Genomic DNA, 12,766 nt, shown 5'->3' with positions numbered 1-12,766 from the left:
TCACAGCTCCCCTTTAAAATATTCATGAGCACTGGTGAAATGAAAGCTGAGCTGTGATTGGTTGCCATGGGCAACTGGAAATATTCTGACTTTCAGACTGCTTGATAAATCTGCCCCTGTATGTGTGTATATATATATTGTATATATTGTGTGTATGCCGTATGTGTGATGTATATATACTGTATGTGTGTATATACTTTATGAGTTTGTGAATACTCTGTGTATTAGTGTATAAATGTATATGGGTACATAAATGTGTGTGTACTTGTATATATATGGGTGCAAGCATACGAGTGTAGAACTTTATGTGTGTATATAAAGGTGTGGATATATCAGTGTATAAATGTGTGTAATTGTATAAACTGCGGGACTGGATGTCTGGTGCGGGCTAAGGTGTATGTTACATGGGACTGCATATCTGGCAGTATCTGGTGAAGGTAGATACAAAGATGTGTTACTGGGGTGAGGCGGCTGTGTATAGCTGTGTTACTGGGGGTGAGGCGGCTGTGTGTAGCTGTGTTACTGGGGGTGAGGCGGCTGTATGTAGCTGTGTTACTGGGGGTGAAGTGGCTGTATGGAGCTGTGTTACTGGGGGTGAAGTGGCTGTATGTAGCTGTGTTACTGGGGGCAAGGCGGCTGTATGTAGCTGTGTTACTGGGGGAAAGGCGGCTGTATGTAGCTGTGTTACGGGGGGTGAGGCGGCTGTATGTAGCTATGTTACTGGGGGCCAGGCGGCTGTGTGTAGCTGTGTTACTGGGGCCAGGCGGCTGTATGTAGCTGTGTTACTGGGTGCGAGTCGGCTGTATGTAGCTGTGTTACTGGGTGCGAGGCGGCTGTATGTAGCTGTGTTACTGGGGGTGAGGCGGCTGTATGTAGCTGTGTTACTGGGGGTGAGGCGGCTGTATGTAGCTGTGTTACTGGGGGTGAGGCGGCTGTATGTAGCTGTGTTACTGGGGGTGAGGCGGCTGTATGTAGCTGTGTTACTGGGTGCGAGGCGGCTGTATGTAGCTGTTACTGGGGATGAGGCGGCTGTATGTAGCTGTGTTACTGGGGGTGAGGCGGCTGTATGTAGCTGTGTTACAGGGGACCAGTCGGCTGTATGTAGCTGTGTTACTGGGGGCGAGGCGGCTGTATGTAGCCATGTTACTGGGGGCGGGGCGGCTGTGTGTAGCTGTGTTACTGGGGGCGAGGCAGCTGTATGTAGCTGTGTTACTGGGGGTGAGGCGGCTGTATGTAGCTGTGTTACTGGGGGTGAGGCGGCTGTATGTAGCTGTGTTACTGAGGGCAAGGCGGCTGTATTTAGCTGTGTTACTGGGGGTGATGCGGCTGTATGTAGCTGTGTTACTGAGGGCAAGGCGGCTGTATGTAGCTGTGTTACTGGGGTTGAAGTGGCTGTATGTAGCTGTGTTACTGGGTGCGAGGCGGCTGTGTGTAGCTGTGTTACTGGGGGCCAGGCGGCTGTGTGTAGCTGTGTTACTGGGGGCCAGTCGGCTGTATGTAGCTGTGTTACTGGGTGCGAGGCGCCTGTATGTAGCTGTGTTACTGGGTGCGAGGCGGCTGTATGTAGCTGTGTTACTGGGGGCCAGTCGGCTGTATGTAGCTGTGTTACTGGGGGTGAGGCGGCTGTATGTAGCTGTGTTACTGGGGGTGAGGCGGCTGTATGTAGCTGTGTTACTGGGGGTGAGGCGGCTGTATGTAGCTGTGTTACTGGGTGCGAGGCGGCTGTATGTAGCTGTTACTGGGGATGAGGCGGCTGTATGTAGCTGTGTTACTGGGGGTGAGGCGGCTGTATGTAGCTGTGTTACAGGGGACCAGTCGGCTGTATGTAGCTGTGTTACTGGGGGCGAGGCGGCTGTATGTAGCCATGTTACTGGGGGCGGGGCGGCTGTGTGTAGCTGTGTTACTGGGGGCGAGGCAGCTGTATGTAGCTGTGTTACTGGGGGTGATGCGGCTGTATGTAGCTGTGTTACTGGGGGCGAGGCGGCTGTATGTAGCCATGTTACTGGGGGCGGGGCGGCTGTGTGTAGCTGTGTTACTGGGGGCGAGGCAGCTGTATGTAGCTGTGTTACTGGGGGTGATGCGGCTGTATGTAGCTGTGTTACTGAGGGCAAGGCGGCTGTATGTAGCTGTGTTACTGGGGTTGAAGTGGCTGTATGTAGCTGTGTTACTGGGTGCGAGGCGGCTGTATGTAGCTGTGTTACTGGGGGCCAGGCGGCTGTGTGTAGCTGTGTTACTGGGGGCCAGTCGGCTGTATGTAGCTGTGTTACTGGGTGCGAGGCGCCTGTATGTAGCTGTGTTACTGGGTGCGAGGCGGCTGTATGTAGCTGTGTTACTGGGGGCCAGTCGGCTGTATGTAGCTGTGTTACTGGGTGCGAGGCGGCTGTATGTAGCTGTGTTACTGGGTGCGAGGCGGCTGTATGTAGCTGTGTTACTGGGGATGAGGCAGCTGTATGTAGCTGTGTTACTGGGGACGAGGCCGCTGTATGTAGCTGTGTTACTGGGGACGAGGCGGCTGTATGTAGCAGTGTTACTGCGGGGATAGTGGATAGTGAGCAGGAGGACGTGTATGCACGCTGCACTGAGTGGGGGCCTCCACCAGATTTTGCGCCCAGGGGCCCCCACCAACCTTAATCCGGCCCTGCATAGAAGCGATAACATAACTAAACATATTACATGGGGACAGTACCAAAATCAATCTTGCTACACAGATACAGCACCAGAACCAAGTCTACTACATAGATTTGTTACAAGAACCAAGATTACTACATAGAGACATTACCAAAACAAATACTACTATACAGATACGTTACGAGAACCAAGGTTATTACAATAAATGAATGTAATAAACCAAGTTTATTACATATATGTGCTTATGGAACCAAACCAAATACATAGAAAGAGCAACCGAACAAGGCTAACTTTATAGATGAGAACTGAGAAAGGGAGACAGCCTTACACTGCACCATTTTTATCACAGTATCTGATGCTGGAGGAAAAATCTGATACAACATAAGATTGTCTCCATGAAGATCACCCTCATAGGAGAGGCTAGCATTGAGTCAGAGCACAGGGGAATTGTTGCAAATTTGTGAGTGCATGGGTAATACCAGCACTTAGTATACATTTTGTGACTCACACATGATGTCTTTGACCAGAGAGTTCTCTTCCATTTTCTCGTTGTACGAACAAAAAATTTTTTGTTTCCTCGGTTAATCATTTCCTTCAACTTCTTAACACAAACTTAATACTGCTCTATTGCTCCCCTAGAAATAATTATTATGCCACCGTAGAGGCCAATATAGTTACAGTGCCCTCACAGTAGCCAATATAGTCATAAAGCCCCACATTAGCCAATATAGTCGCAGTGCCCCACGGTATCAAAAATGGTCATATAGCCCCCACAATAGCCAATATTGAGACAGGGGCGAATATAGGAACTGTGCCCCCCAAAAGCCTATATATTAATAGTCCCCTTACACTAGCCAATACAGTCACAGTCCCCCCAAATTAGCAACTGTGCCGCCATAGTAGCCATTATAATCACTGGAACCCCAACGTGGCCAATATAGTCAAAGTGCAGCCCAGTAGCCATTAGTCACAGGGCCCCACTGAGATGGCCTGAACTCTCCATTGCTGACCTCTTCTTCCTCTTCATCCAACACCCCCATAAAAGCATAATGTTGACAATACCTGCTCAGGTTTACACATTTTATGGGTCAAGGGCCATATCTATTGCACTTCAAACTTTTGGATCAGCTCGCCTCATTATGGGTTATCATGCCCTCTGTACTATCAGGTACCAATTATAATTGTCAGCAATACAATTTACAATAGAAATAGAAAGGGCTTTGACTCCTTAGGGGATATTCGGGAATGATAGATTTTGGAGCAATCTTCTTTTTATTCTTAAAAGTTTTTCATGCTCCCCCCCTCCTGTTGGGGCTACACACTCTTTCAATGCCATAGAATTGCAACCCTCATCTATACCTTTTGTGAGTTTCTATAAAGTACTTAGAAGCACTTTTTTCTCTACGTCGGAGAGGTGTTCCACAATCACGGTTTTTAACTTGAGTATTGTAAAGGCGATCCCCTACTTAAGAACACTCGACTTACATACGACCCCTAGTTACAAACGGACCACTGGATATTGGTAACTTATTGTACATTAGCCTTGGGCTACAGTAAACCGCTATAACAGTTATCACCGGTGTCTGTAATGAAGCTTTATTGTTAATCCTGATTATGACAACCCAACATTTTTAAAATCCAATTGTCCCAGAGACCAAAAAAGTTCTGGCTGGGATTACAATGATAAAATATACAGTTCCGACTTACATACAAATTCAACTTAAGAACAAACCTACATACCCTATCTTGTGTGTAACCCGGGGACTGCCTGTATTTCCAATGTATTTCAGATTTTCTTTTACAACAGGCAATTTTTGTCTACTACAGGCAATTGTCTAGTTGAGGACATTGATGGGCCCACACCTGCTCTACATATGTGTTATTGAACACTTAAACACTCTCTATGTATATTGGGATGTAGTACAGCACTACTACTCCTATCCTGTATATATTGGCACAATACTTCTCCTATTCTGTGTATAAGGAAACATCACAGTACTACTACTCCTATCCTGTATAAATGGACATAGCACAGTACTACTAATTTTATATTGTATACATGGACACAGCACTACTACCCCTGTCCTGTATCTATGAACACAGCATAGAACTACTTCTCATCTTCTGTATATATGGGAATAGCACAGTATTAGTACTGTTCTCTGGTATATATGAGCACAGCTCCTATCCTTTATATATGGACAGTCCACCTCTGATCCATTATTATATTTGGTTCACCGCAAATTGCTTGCAAGCGTATAAAAAGCATCTATAACATGATGAGAAAATGCGGGCAACATTGCTAACATTTGATAACATCACCACCCAGTGCCACCAGATCACCAGACACCCTGACTGACACTACACTCGCTGATGCTGTCTCACACACTAGTAGTCATATATAATATATATCAAGCAAACCCCCCTAATGAATATATACAGCCAGACCTTCTCATAGATAGTTTATGCAGCCAGACCTCCCCCATAGTTGCTATATACAGACAGGACCTACCCATAGATAGTATATACAGCCAGTCATTCCCTCATGGATAGTGGCCCAGATATATTGTCTGCGCCAGTTTTTGCATGAAAAAATGTGTCTTTGGAGCTTGCACATGTATTTGTTATGTTTGTGCGCTACAATTGTGTCACGGTTGCGTTTTGCACTTTTTAAAACTGTGCACATAAAGGGGCGTGGTAGTGTGCGTTCCTAGTTTGTGCCACCTTTATTACTGAGATACGACTCAATCCTGTCGCAACAGCATGAAGCAAAGTGCATCAATAAAAAAAGGTTTGCACATCCGGAAAACGGATCAACTAAAAGCATGCAACACTATTAAAAATTGTGGCGCAAATTGCACAAAGAAGGCAGAAACTAAAACTTGGCAAATTGCACTAGTTTGTATTTATCTGAGACAGCGGGGGTCATTTACTAAGGGCCCGATTCGCGTTTTCCCGACGTGTTACCCGAATATTTCCGATTTGCGCCGATTGTATCTGAATTGCCCCGGGATTGTGGCGCACGCGATCGGATTGTGGCGCATCGGCGCCGGCATGCGCGCGACGGAAATCGGGGGGCGTGGCCGAACGAAAACCCGACGTATTCGGAAAAACCGCCGCATTTAAAAACCGAAAAAGTGTTGCTTGGGGAGCGCTTACCTTCACCTGGTCCGAGGTGGTGCATTCCGGCGCGATGAGATGACTTTCAGCGCAGCAGCGCCACCTGGTGGACGGCGGAGGAACTACCTTATTAAATCCCGGCCGGACCCGAATCCAGCGCAGAGAACGCGCCGCTGGATCGCGAATGGACCGGGTAAGTAAATCTGCCCCAGTATATACAATCAGACACCCTCTCATAGATAGTATATACAGGCAGGACCCTCCAAATCATAGTACATACAGCAAGGCACCCTCTTACAGATAGTATATATAGCAAGACACTCCCTCATAGATGGTATATACAAGTAGGATCCCACATAGATGGTATATATAGCCAGGCACCCTCTCACACATAGCATATACAGCCAAATACCCCCCATAGATAGTATATACAAGTAAGAATTCCCATAGATGGTATATACAGTCAGCCCCCCCACATAAGTAGTATATACAGCAATCCCTCCACCCCTATATGATATGAGTATCATGACTATCATTTGGATATGGATTTGGATATGACTATCCAAATGATAGTACATACAGCGAGGCACCCTCTTACAGATAGTATATACAGCAAGACACTCCCTCATAGATGGTATATACAAGTAGGATCCCACATAGATGGTGTATATAGCCAGGCACCCTCTCATACATAGCATATACAGCCAAATACCCCCCATAGATAGTATATACATGTAAGATTCCCCATAGATGGTATATACAGTCAGCCCCCCCACCATAAGTAGTATATACAGCAATCCCTCCACCCCCATAGGTAATATATACAGGCAGGCCCTCCATCCCATTGATAGTACATACCTGAATACTCACCCTCATAGGTAGTATATACAGGCAGCCCCTTCCCCATAGGTAGTATACTTAGACAGTATATAGTGGCAGGACCTCCATAAAGAGTATATACAATTAGGACCTCCATAGACAGTATATTCTGTACCACATCAGTTAGCTAGTGATTACTACACTACCACTTGCGATTATTTTCCCCAATTCGCCATGCTTCACACAGGGAGTGAGCCTGCACACTCACTGCAGCCGGTGAATTTTCATATGTAAAATTTGCCAGCTGCATTTATTTCTGCCGGATACATCGAGGTCTTGATAGGTCTTGTCTATCCAACCAGTATCCTTCCTCCTTGGGCATTCGCATTTATGCTGCGGTACATTGTAAAAATTTTCTACTGCCTGTGGCCTGGTAAAGGCAGTCCCCGGGTTACATACAAAATAGGGTCTGTAGGTTTGTTCTTAAGTTGAATTTGTATGTAAGTCGGAACTGTATATTTTATCATTGTAATCCCAGCCAGAACTTTTTTGGTCTCTGTGACAATTGGATTTTAAAAAGGTTGGGTTGTCATAAGAATCAGGATTAACACTAAAGCTTCATTACAGACACCTCTGATAACTGTTACAGCTGATCATTGCAGCCTAGGACTAAAGTACAATAAATTACCAACATCCAGTGGTCCGTTTGTAACTAGGGGTCATATGTAAGTCAAGTGTTTTTAAGTAGGGGACCGCCTGTACTTAATATTCCCAGGCCACAGGCAATACAGTGGTAGTACAGTAGTATTTCAGTATATTGTAATTGGACCCCCTTGGGTCGAAATACCCTATGGGTCCTAAAAAGGTAAAACAAAAAATAAATAAAAAGCTAAAATTTAAAATTGCCCCCCCATAAGCATGTAAGGTATTGCCAATTACCCAAATGCCTAATCTATCAAAATATAAAAATGATGATTACTCCCTGTGTTGTAATGCTGTAATGGAAAAAAACCTACAAATGTATGAATCGCTTCTCTTTCACCATTTCACCACAAATAAACATTGTAACAAAAAGTGATCAAAAGATCGTACAGTCCCCAAACTGCGATCAGGATAGGGTAACTTTACACAACTCTGAACAGGGAAATATGAAAAAGTTATTGGCCTCCAGAATATGGCATTTTTTTCTTGCACGGTTGTAATTTTTAAAAAAATATTAAAACCTAATAAAAATTATAAAAAATTGGTATCTACATAATTGTGATATTTCCGGGATGCATCCATGGCAATGGTTGTAAATATCTGGCTTCTAAACGTGTGTGCAGATGGCTTCTCATACTCTAGAAAAGTTCACATTTTTGACAGTAATAATGTACCCCATTGCGAGTGACACATCCTATTAATGGTCTAAGCATCTATAGTGTTTTGTTCTCAGAAGGTCATTTGGATTCTGTGCATCAGGGGCAATCCTTATACTGCAATGGTATCATTACATTGTAATTTTTTTTTACTTTAGTTGGCCTTGTAATTGTTGAATGGAGTAGTTTGAACACTCTTGGAAATTATGTTCTCGTACCCAGTAGTGTTTCCAGCAGGGGGCTCCAGCAATCCAGCAGATATTTGTTGTCTATCCTATCTTTTGTGGGACAGCTCCTTTAGTTGAGTTTAATTTTAGGTTCTTATATTGCACAAACGCTTTTCTACCATGAGCATGACTGTGTGTTCATTGTGATAATTTATCCATTGTAGACTGACTTGGAAAGAGGTGTGCTCCACCTCAACCTCGGCAGTGAACCTCTATAGTTGATGTTGTGTATATGTAACCCTCATGAGTCACATTCCACTTAGTTCTGAAGGACAGAGCTGAGAACGTAGGCGCAGGTGAGGTCATGTAAGGCTATTTTTCATGATGGATTGGGGTATATCTGGGTCTCATATGGTTCAAGTATACTGTACAACAAGAATAAAAGACAACAATATGATGGAGGATCCATTCTGTTGTATAGAGTCTCCTGTATCGTCCAGTGTAAGTATTCCTATAATTATAAGCTGGTTATTATCCGCTTTATAAATTATGAGATGTGGTCCTCTCTACAGATCCAGCAGGCTGAAGGCATATGTACCCTAGCTCCCTATTTGCAGAGACTGCACACTGGCAACTTTCCTTTTGCGAATTTGCATTTATAGAGAACAGTTATAGGGATCCAGTCACCTGATTTCCCCCCATTACATTACTGGCACCCTCAAGAAGGGTTTGAAAAGTCTTCATAGAATTCCATCTTCTGTGTGAAATCTTATCCATGTCCAAAGTCATGTGAAGATGAGCAGAGAGGAGTGAAGTTTAGCAGATGCAGGTAGAGCTTTTCAGACACCCCAATCTTCGGGTCTATAATGCCTGGAAAGATGTGTTTGGACAATAAGAATCTCCTCTTTCAGATAACAAATATGACTCTTTTCTGCTCATGTTCACATGACTTTGGAGGAGATTTTTTATAGGTAAATGAGTGACATTTCACATAAAAGAGGGAATTCTAGAAAGGATATTAGTAGTTTTATGGGGTAAAATCTGGTGAAAGTTTCCATTTAAACACATGAATGACCACCCTTCCTATATTCCCCAACATTTCCTTCCACAGATTGCACAGGGAACATAACTGCACCTTACGCCACCATGATAAAGTGGTCCATTGCCAATAAGCAGATCACAGGGTGTGCTATTTTTTGATTACTAAAAAGCAGCAGTAAATTCAGGGGATCTGAACTGCAATTTGCTTTTATTTTAATTTGCCACCACAGAGTAAAATATTCACTAGCGGGTACCCATTACATTCTCTATAAAATACACCGGTGAGCCCGGTCCTCTGTAAAAGGGATGCTCTCCTTTCTGATGCTACATAACACTCCTAAATGAAGGACCCTTTCAAAATATATATTTTTTAAACTAAATAGCAGGACAAGAACTTCTTGAAGATTTAGAATGCACAAATCCTGGTTCTAGCCAAACACAATGGGGGTCATTTACTAACGGCCCGATTCGCGTTTTCCCGACGTGTTACCCGAATATTTCCGATTTGCGCCGCTTGTACATGAATTGCCCCGGGTTTTTGGCGTACGCGATCGGATTGTGGCGCATCGGGGCCGGCATGCGCGCGACAGAAATCGGGGGGCGTGGCCGAACGAAAACCCGACGTATTCGGAAAAACCGCCGCATTTAAAAACCGAAATGTGTCGCTTGGGAAGCGCTCACCTTCACCTGCTATGGGATGGTGCATTCCGGGGCGTTAAGATTATTTTCGGCGCAGCAGCGCCACCTGGTGGACGGCGGAGGAACTACCTTCTTAAATCCCAGCCGGACCCGAATCCTGTGCAGAGAACGCGCCGCTGGATCGCGAATGGGCCGGGTAAGTAAATCTGCCCCAATATGACCTTGCTCGTGCTGACTAAAAAAGTGTCCTGCGTTAAGGTTTAAAGAAATTGTGGTAGAAAATAACACACACCTATGATGTAAAATGATTAGATGGCAGAATGTCATTTATGTTGCAGAAAGAAAGACATGTAATATATAGATGCATTTTTATAAGATTTATATTGTTTTATATGTTTCATTCCTTTAATCCAGGATCAATACAACACAGGTTCCTTATTATCAGTCACTTAGGATTACCAAAGAGACATAGAGCAGATGTAATAATCTGCTTCCTTTAGCTTGTTATAATGAGAATAGTCTTCCGAGCATCGTGTTTGCTCTGTTTTCTGTCTCTTCCTTCCATACCTGATAATATCAGTTATTTCATCTTTGTTCATCATATATAATATCCCTGCTCTATTTAATCCCATTCTGATTCCCTGTATTCAGTCTGTAGTTATTTATACAATCTATTGTATAATATTCCAGCTCTATCTGATCCCATATGACAGTATCTCTCTGCCCATTACATATAATACCTCGGCACGATATGAATATAACCATTATAATGATCGGAGATTCAGCGGTTTTCACTGTCCTGATTTTGTGTGTATATTTAATGGCGTGACAGTAACACCTTTTTCCACCGTATATTAGGTAAGGGGCCTGAGACTCTTTATGCGGGGCAGAAGCTGAACGATAATGAGTGGCACACTGTAAGAGTTGTCCGACGTGGGAAGACCCTTAAACTTACTGTGGATGATGATGTAGCAGAAGGTGAGATGGTCGAATCTGTGACTGTAATGGTCTGTATCATGTTATTTTAAATATATTGTTGTCCGGGGAATTAGAGGTTTCTGTAGAACTTGGTTGTCGGTTGTTTCGTGCATGACTTGATGCATTCTTATTTTCAACCATTAGATGGCACCCTCCATCTACTGTTGAACCACACTGTCACTTTTGTGTTTGAGATTTTTCTGGAGAATAAAATCTTTCTTTTTCTATTTCTATCTCTGCCTGAGGTGCTTTTCACATGCAACTAGAAACCTTTATGATTTTAATCCCCTTACCCAGGTATCATGGCAGGTGATCACACCCGCTTAGAATTCCACAACATTGAGACTGGCTCCATGACAGAGAAGCGGTTTGCCTCAGCCGTGCCTTCAAAGTTCATTGGGCATCTTCAGAGCCTTATGTTCAATGGCATGCTCTACATTGACCTCTGCAAGAACGGAGACATTGATTACTGCGAGCTCAAGGCGCGATTTGGCATACGGCCCATCATTGCTGACCCTGTCGCCTTCCGGACCAAATCCAGCTATCTGACCCTGTCTACCCTGCAGGCATATACTTCTATGCATCTTTTCTTTCAGTTCAAGACCATCTCATCTGATGGCTTCATACTGTTCAACAGCGGAGATGGCAGCGACTTCATTGCAGTGGAGCTGGTCAAGGGGTATGAGCTAAGAGATCAAGATGTATGAAAATAAGGCATGATAACATAGGACAGTGGGAAAACAGAGGCTATTGGGAGTATTAATGTATAATATATATTTGCCGATCTTTGCATTTTAAACTTCAATGGGACGCTAGTATAAAACTACCATAAACTACAGTCAATAGTTCACCAATATAGTGCTACAGACAAAATGTTTCTGTTCTGCAAAAGGTTACATCCAACCAGAATGAATGGTTATAGACTCGCAACTGAATCACAATAGACCAATACACCAAGGAAGGGAAAAACGGTCTAATCAACAATGTTATGAAAAATAATTATCTTGATTTGATGTATGTAATTAAAATTCATAAAATAATATATCCCAGATGAGACAATAGTTACAGCCAGGTAGTACACCCAAACAGTTATAGATGACATAAAAATATAAATATAGCAGAATTAAGTACAAATGATGTACACTACTTCAGTATAGGACCCTTGTTATCAAACAGACAAGTTATTATAATAATTTATTCATTTATGTATATTTCAACTCACAGATAAATATCATAAAAGTATACAAGTCGTATCTCAGCTGCACACAGCCACCGAATACAATGGCACAAAAAAGCGATATAAACCCTATGTCAGCTACCTAAAGCTATCAAGGTGAATGACCCACTGGTAGAGGTAATAAGGATTACATTACAATGGCAACATACTATCTGGCGTCCTTCCCCGATGTGCATTTCACCTGCAGCTGGTCTTTGTCAAGGGATGATCTATACTTTCACTAAAAAACAGCTTTACTATAAAACCAAATGGTCTTTTATAGTCTGTTAATGAGAAGTAATGAAGGTGCCTTCATTGATCTATATGGTGGGCATGGTAGAGATGAGCATCCTTAATGGAGCGGCTGACCTAATGTTGAGTTGTCGGGTGGGATCTTCTCTTAGAGAGTCACAACCTGCAGTTACAGATGAACATTCAAGCTTTTGATAAAGCAAAGGGAAAATGATAAGACTTGGGCTACATTCACATTGCCGTTGCCCGCCGTACCGTAGCACCGCGGGCAAACGGCAGTGCCGGGGAGAGGAGGAGGGGGAGAGCACCGCTCACCCCCGCCCCTTTCCATAGGAATATGGCAAGCGGCAGCGTATTCCGGAGAAAGATAGGACGCGTCCTATCTTTCTACGGGGTACGGAGCGGTACGGTGCAGTCTATGGGGGACGTATATTGGCCGTGTATACATCCCCCATACGGCAGTGTGAATGTAGCTTTATATGTATGATTTGTGTTTTTCAAATATTCTGGTTCAGGTTTGAGGTCAGGTGAGGCTGCACGTCCTGCTT

The 12,766-nt window shown here is 43.8% G+C and overlaps 1 protein-coding gene across 17 annotated transcripts in view; it reads left to right on the top strand.

Moving 5' to 3' along the window:
* Nucleotides 1–12,766, top strand: part of NRXN3 (neurexin 3) — a 311,716-nt gene that overhangs the window by 163,897 nt on the left and 135,053 nt on the right. For all 17 annotated transcript variants that reach the window (XR_011848911.1, XR_011848910.1, XM_072116760.1 and 14 more), the window contains 2 exons: nt 10,631–10,750; nt 11,048–11,429. Coding sequence is in view for 15 of the 17 variants with exons in the window: in XM_072116760.1 (XP_071972861.1) it covers nt 10,631–10,750; nt 11,048–11,429 (502 nt within the window). In the remaining 2 variants the exon portion in view is untranslated. The remainder of the gene's footprint in view (nt 1–10,630; nt 10,751–11,047; nt 11,430–12,766) is intronic.

The sequence above is a fragment of the Engystomops pustulosus genome, chromosome 7, assembly GCF_040894005.1.
Source record: "Engystomops pustulosus chromosome 7, aEngPut4.maternal, whole genome shotgun sequence".
Classification (NCBI taxonomy): domain Eukaryota; kingdom Metazoa; phylum Chordata; class Amphibia; order Anura; family Leptodactylidae; genus Engystomops; species Engystomops pustulosus.
This window is presented reverse-complemented; position numbering and strand designations above follow the sequence as displayed.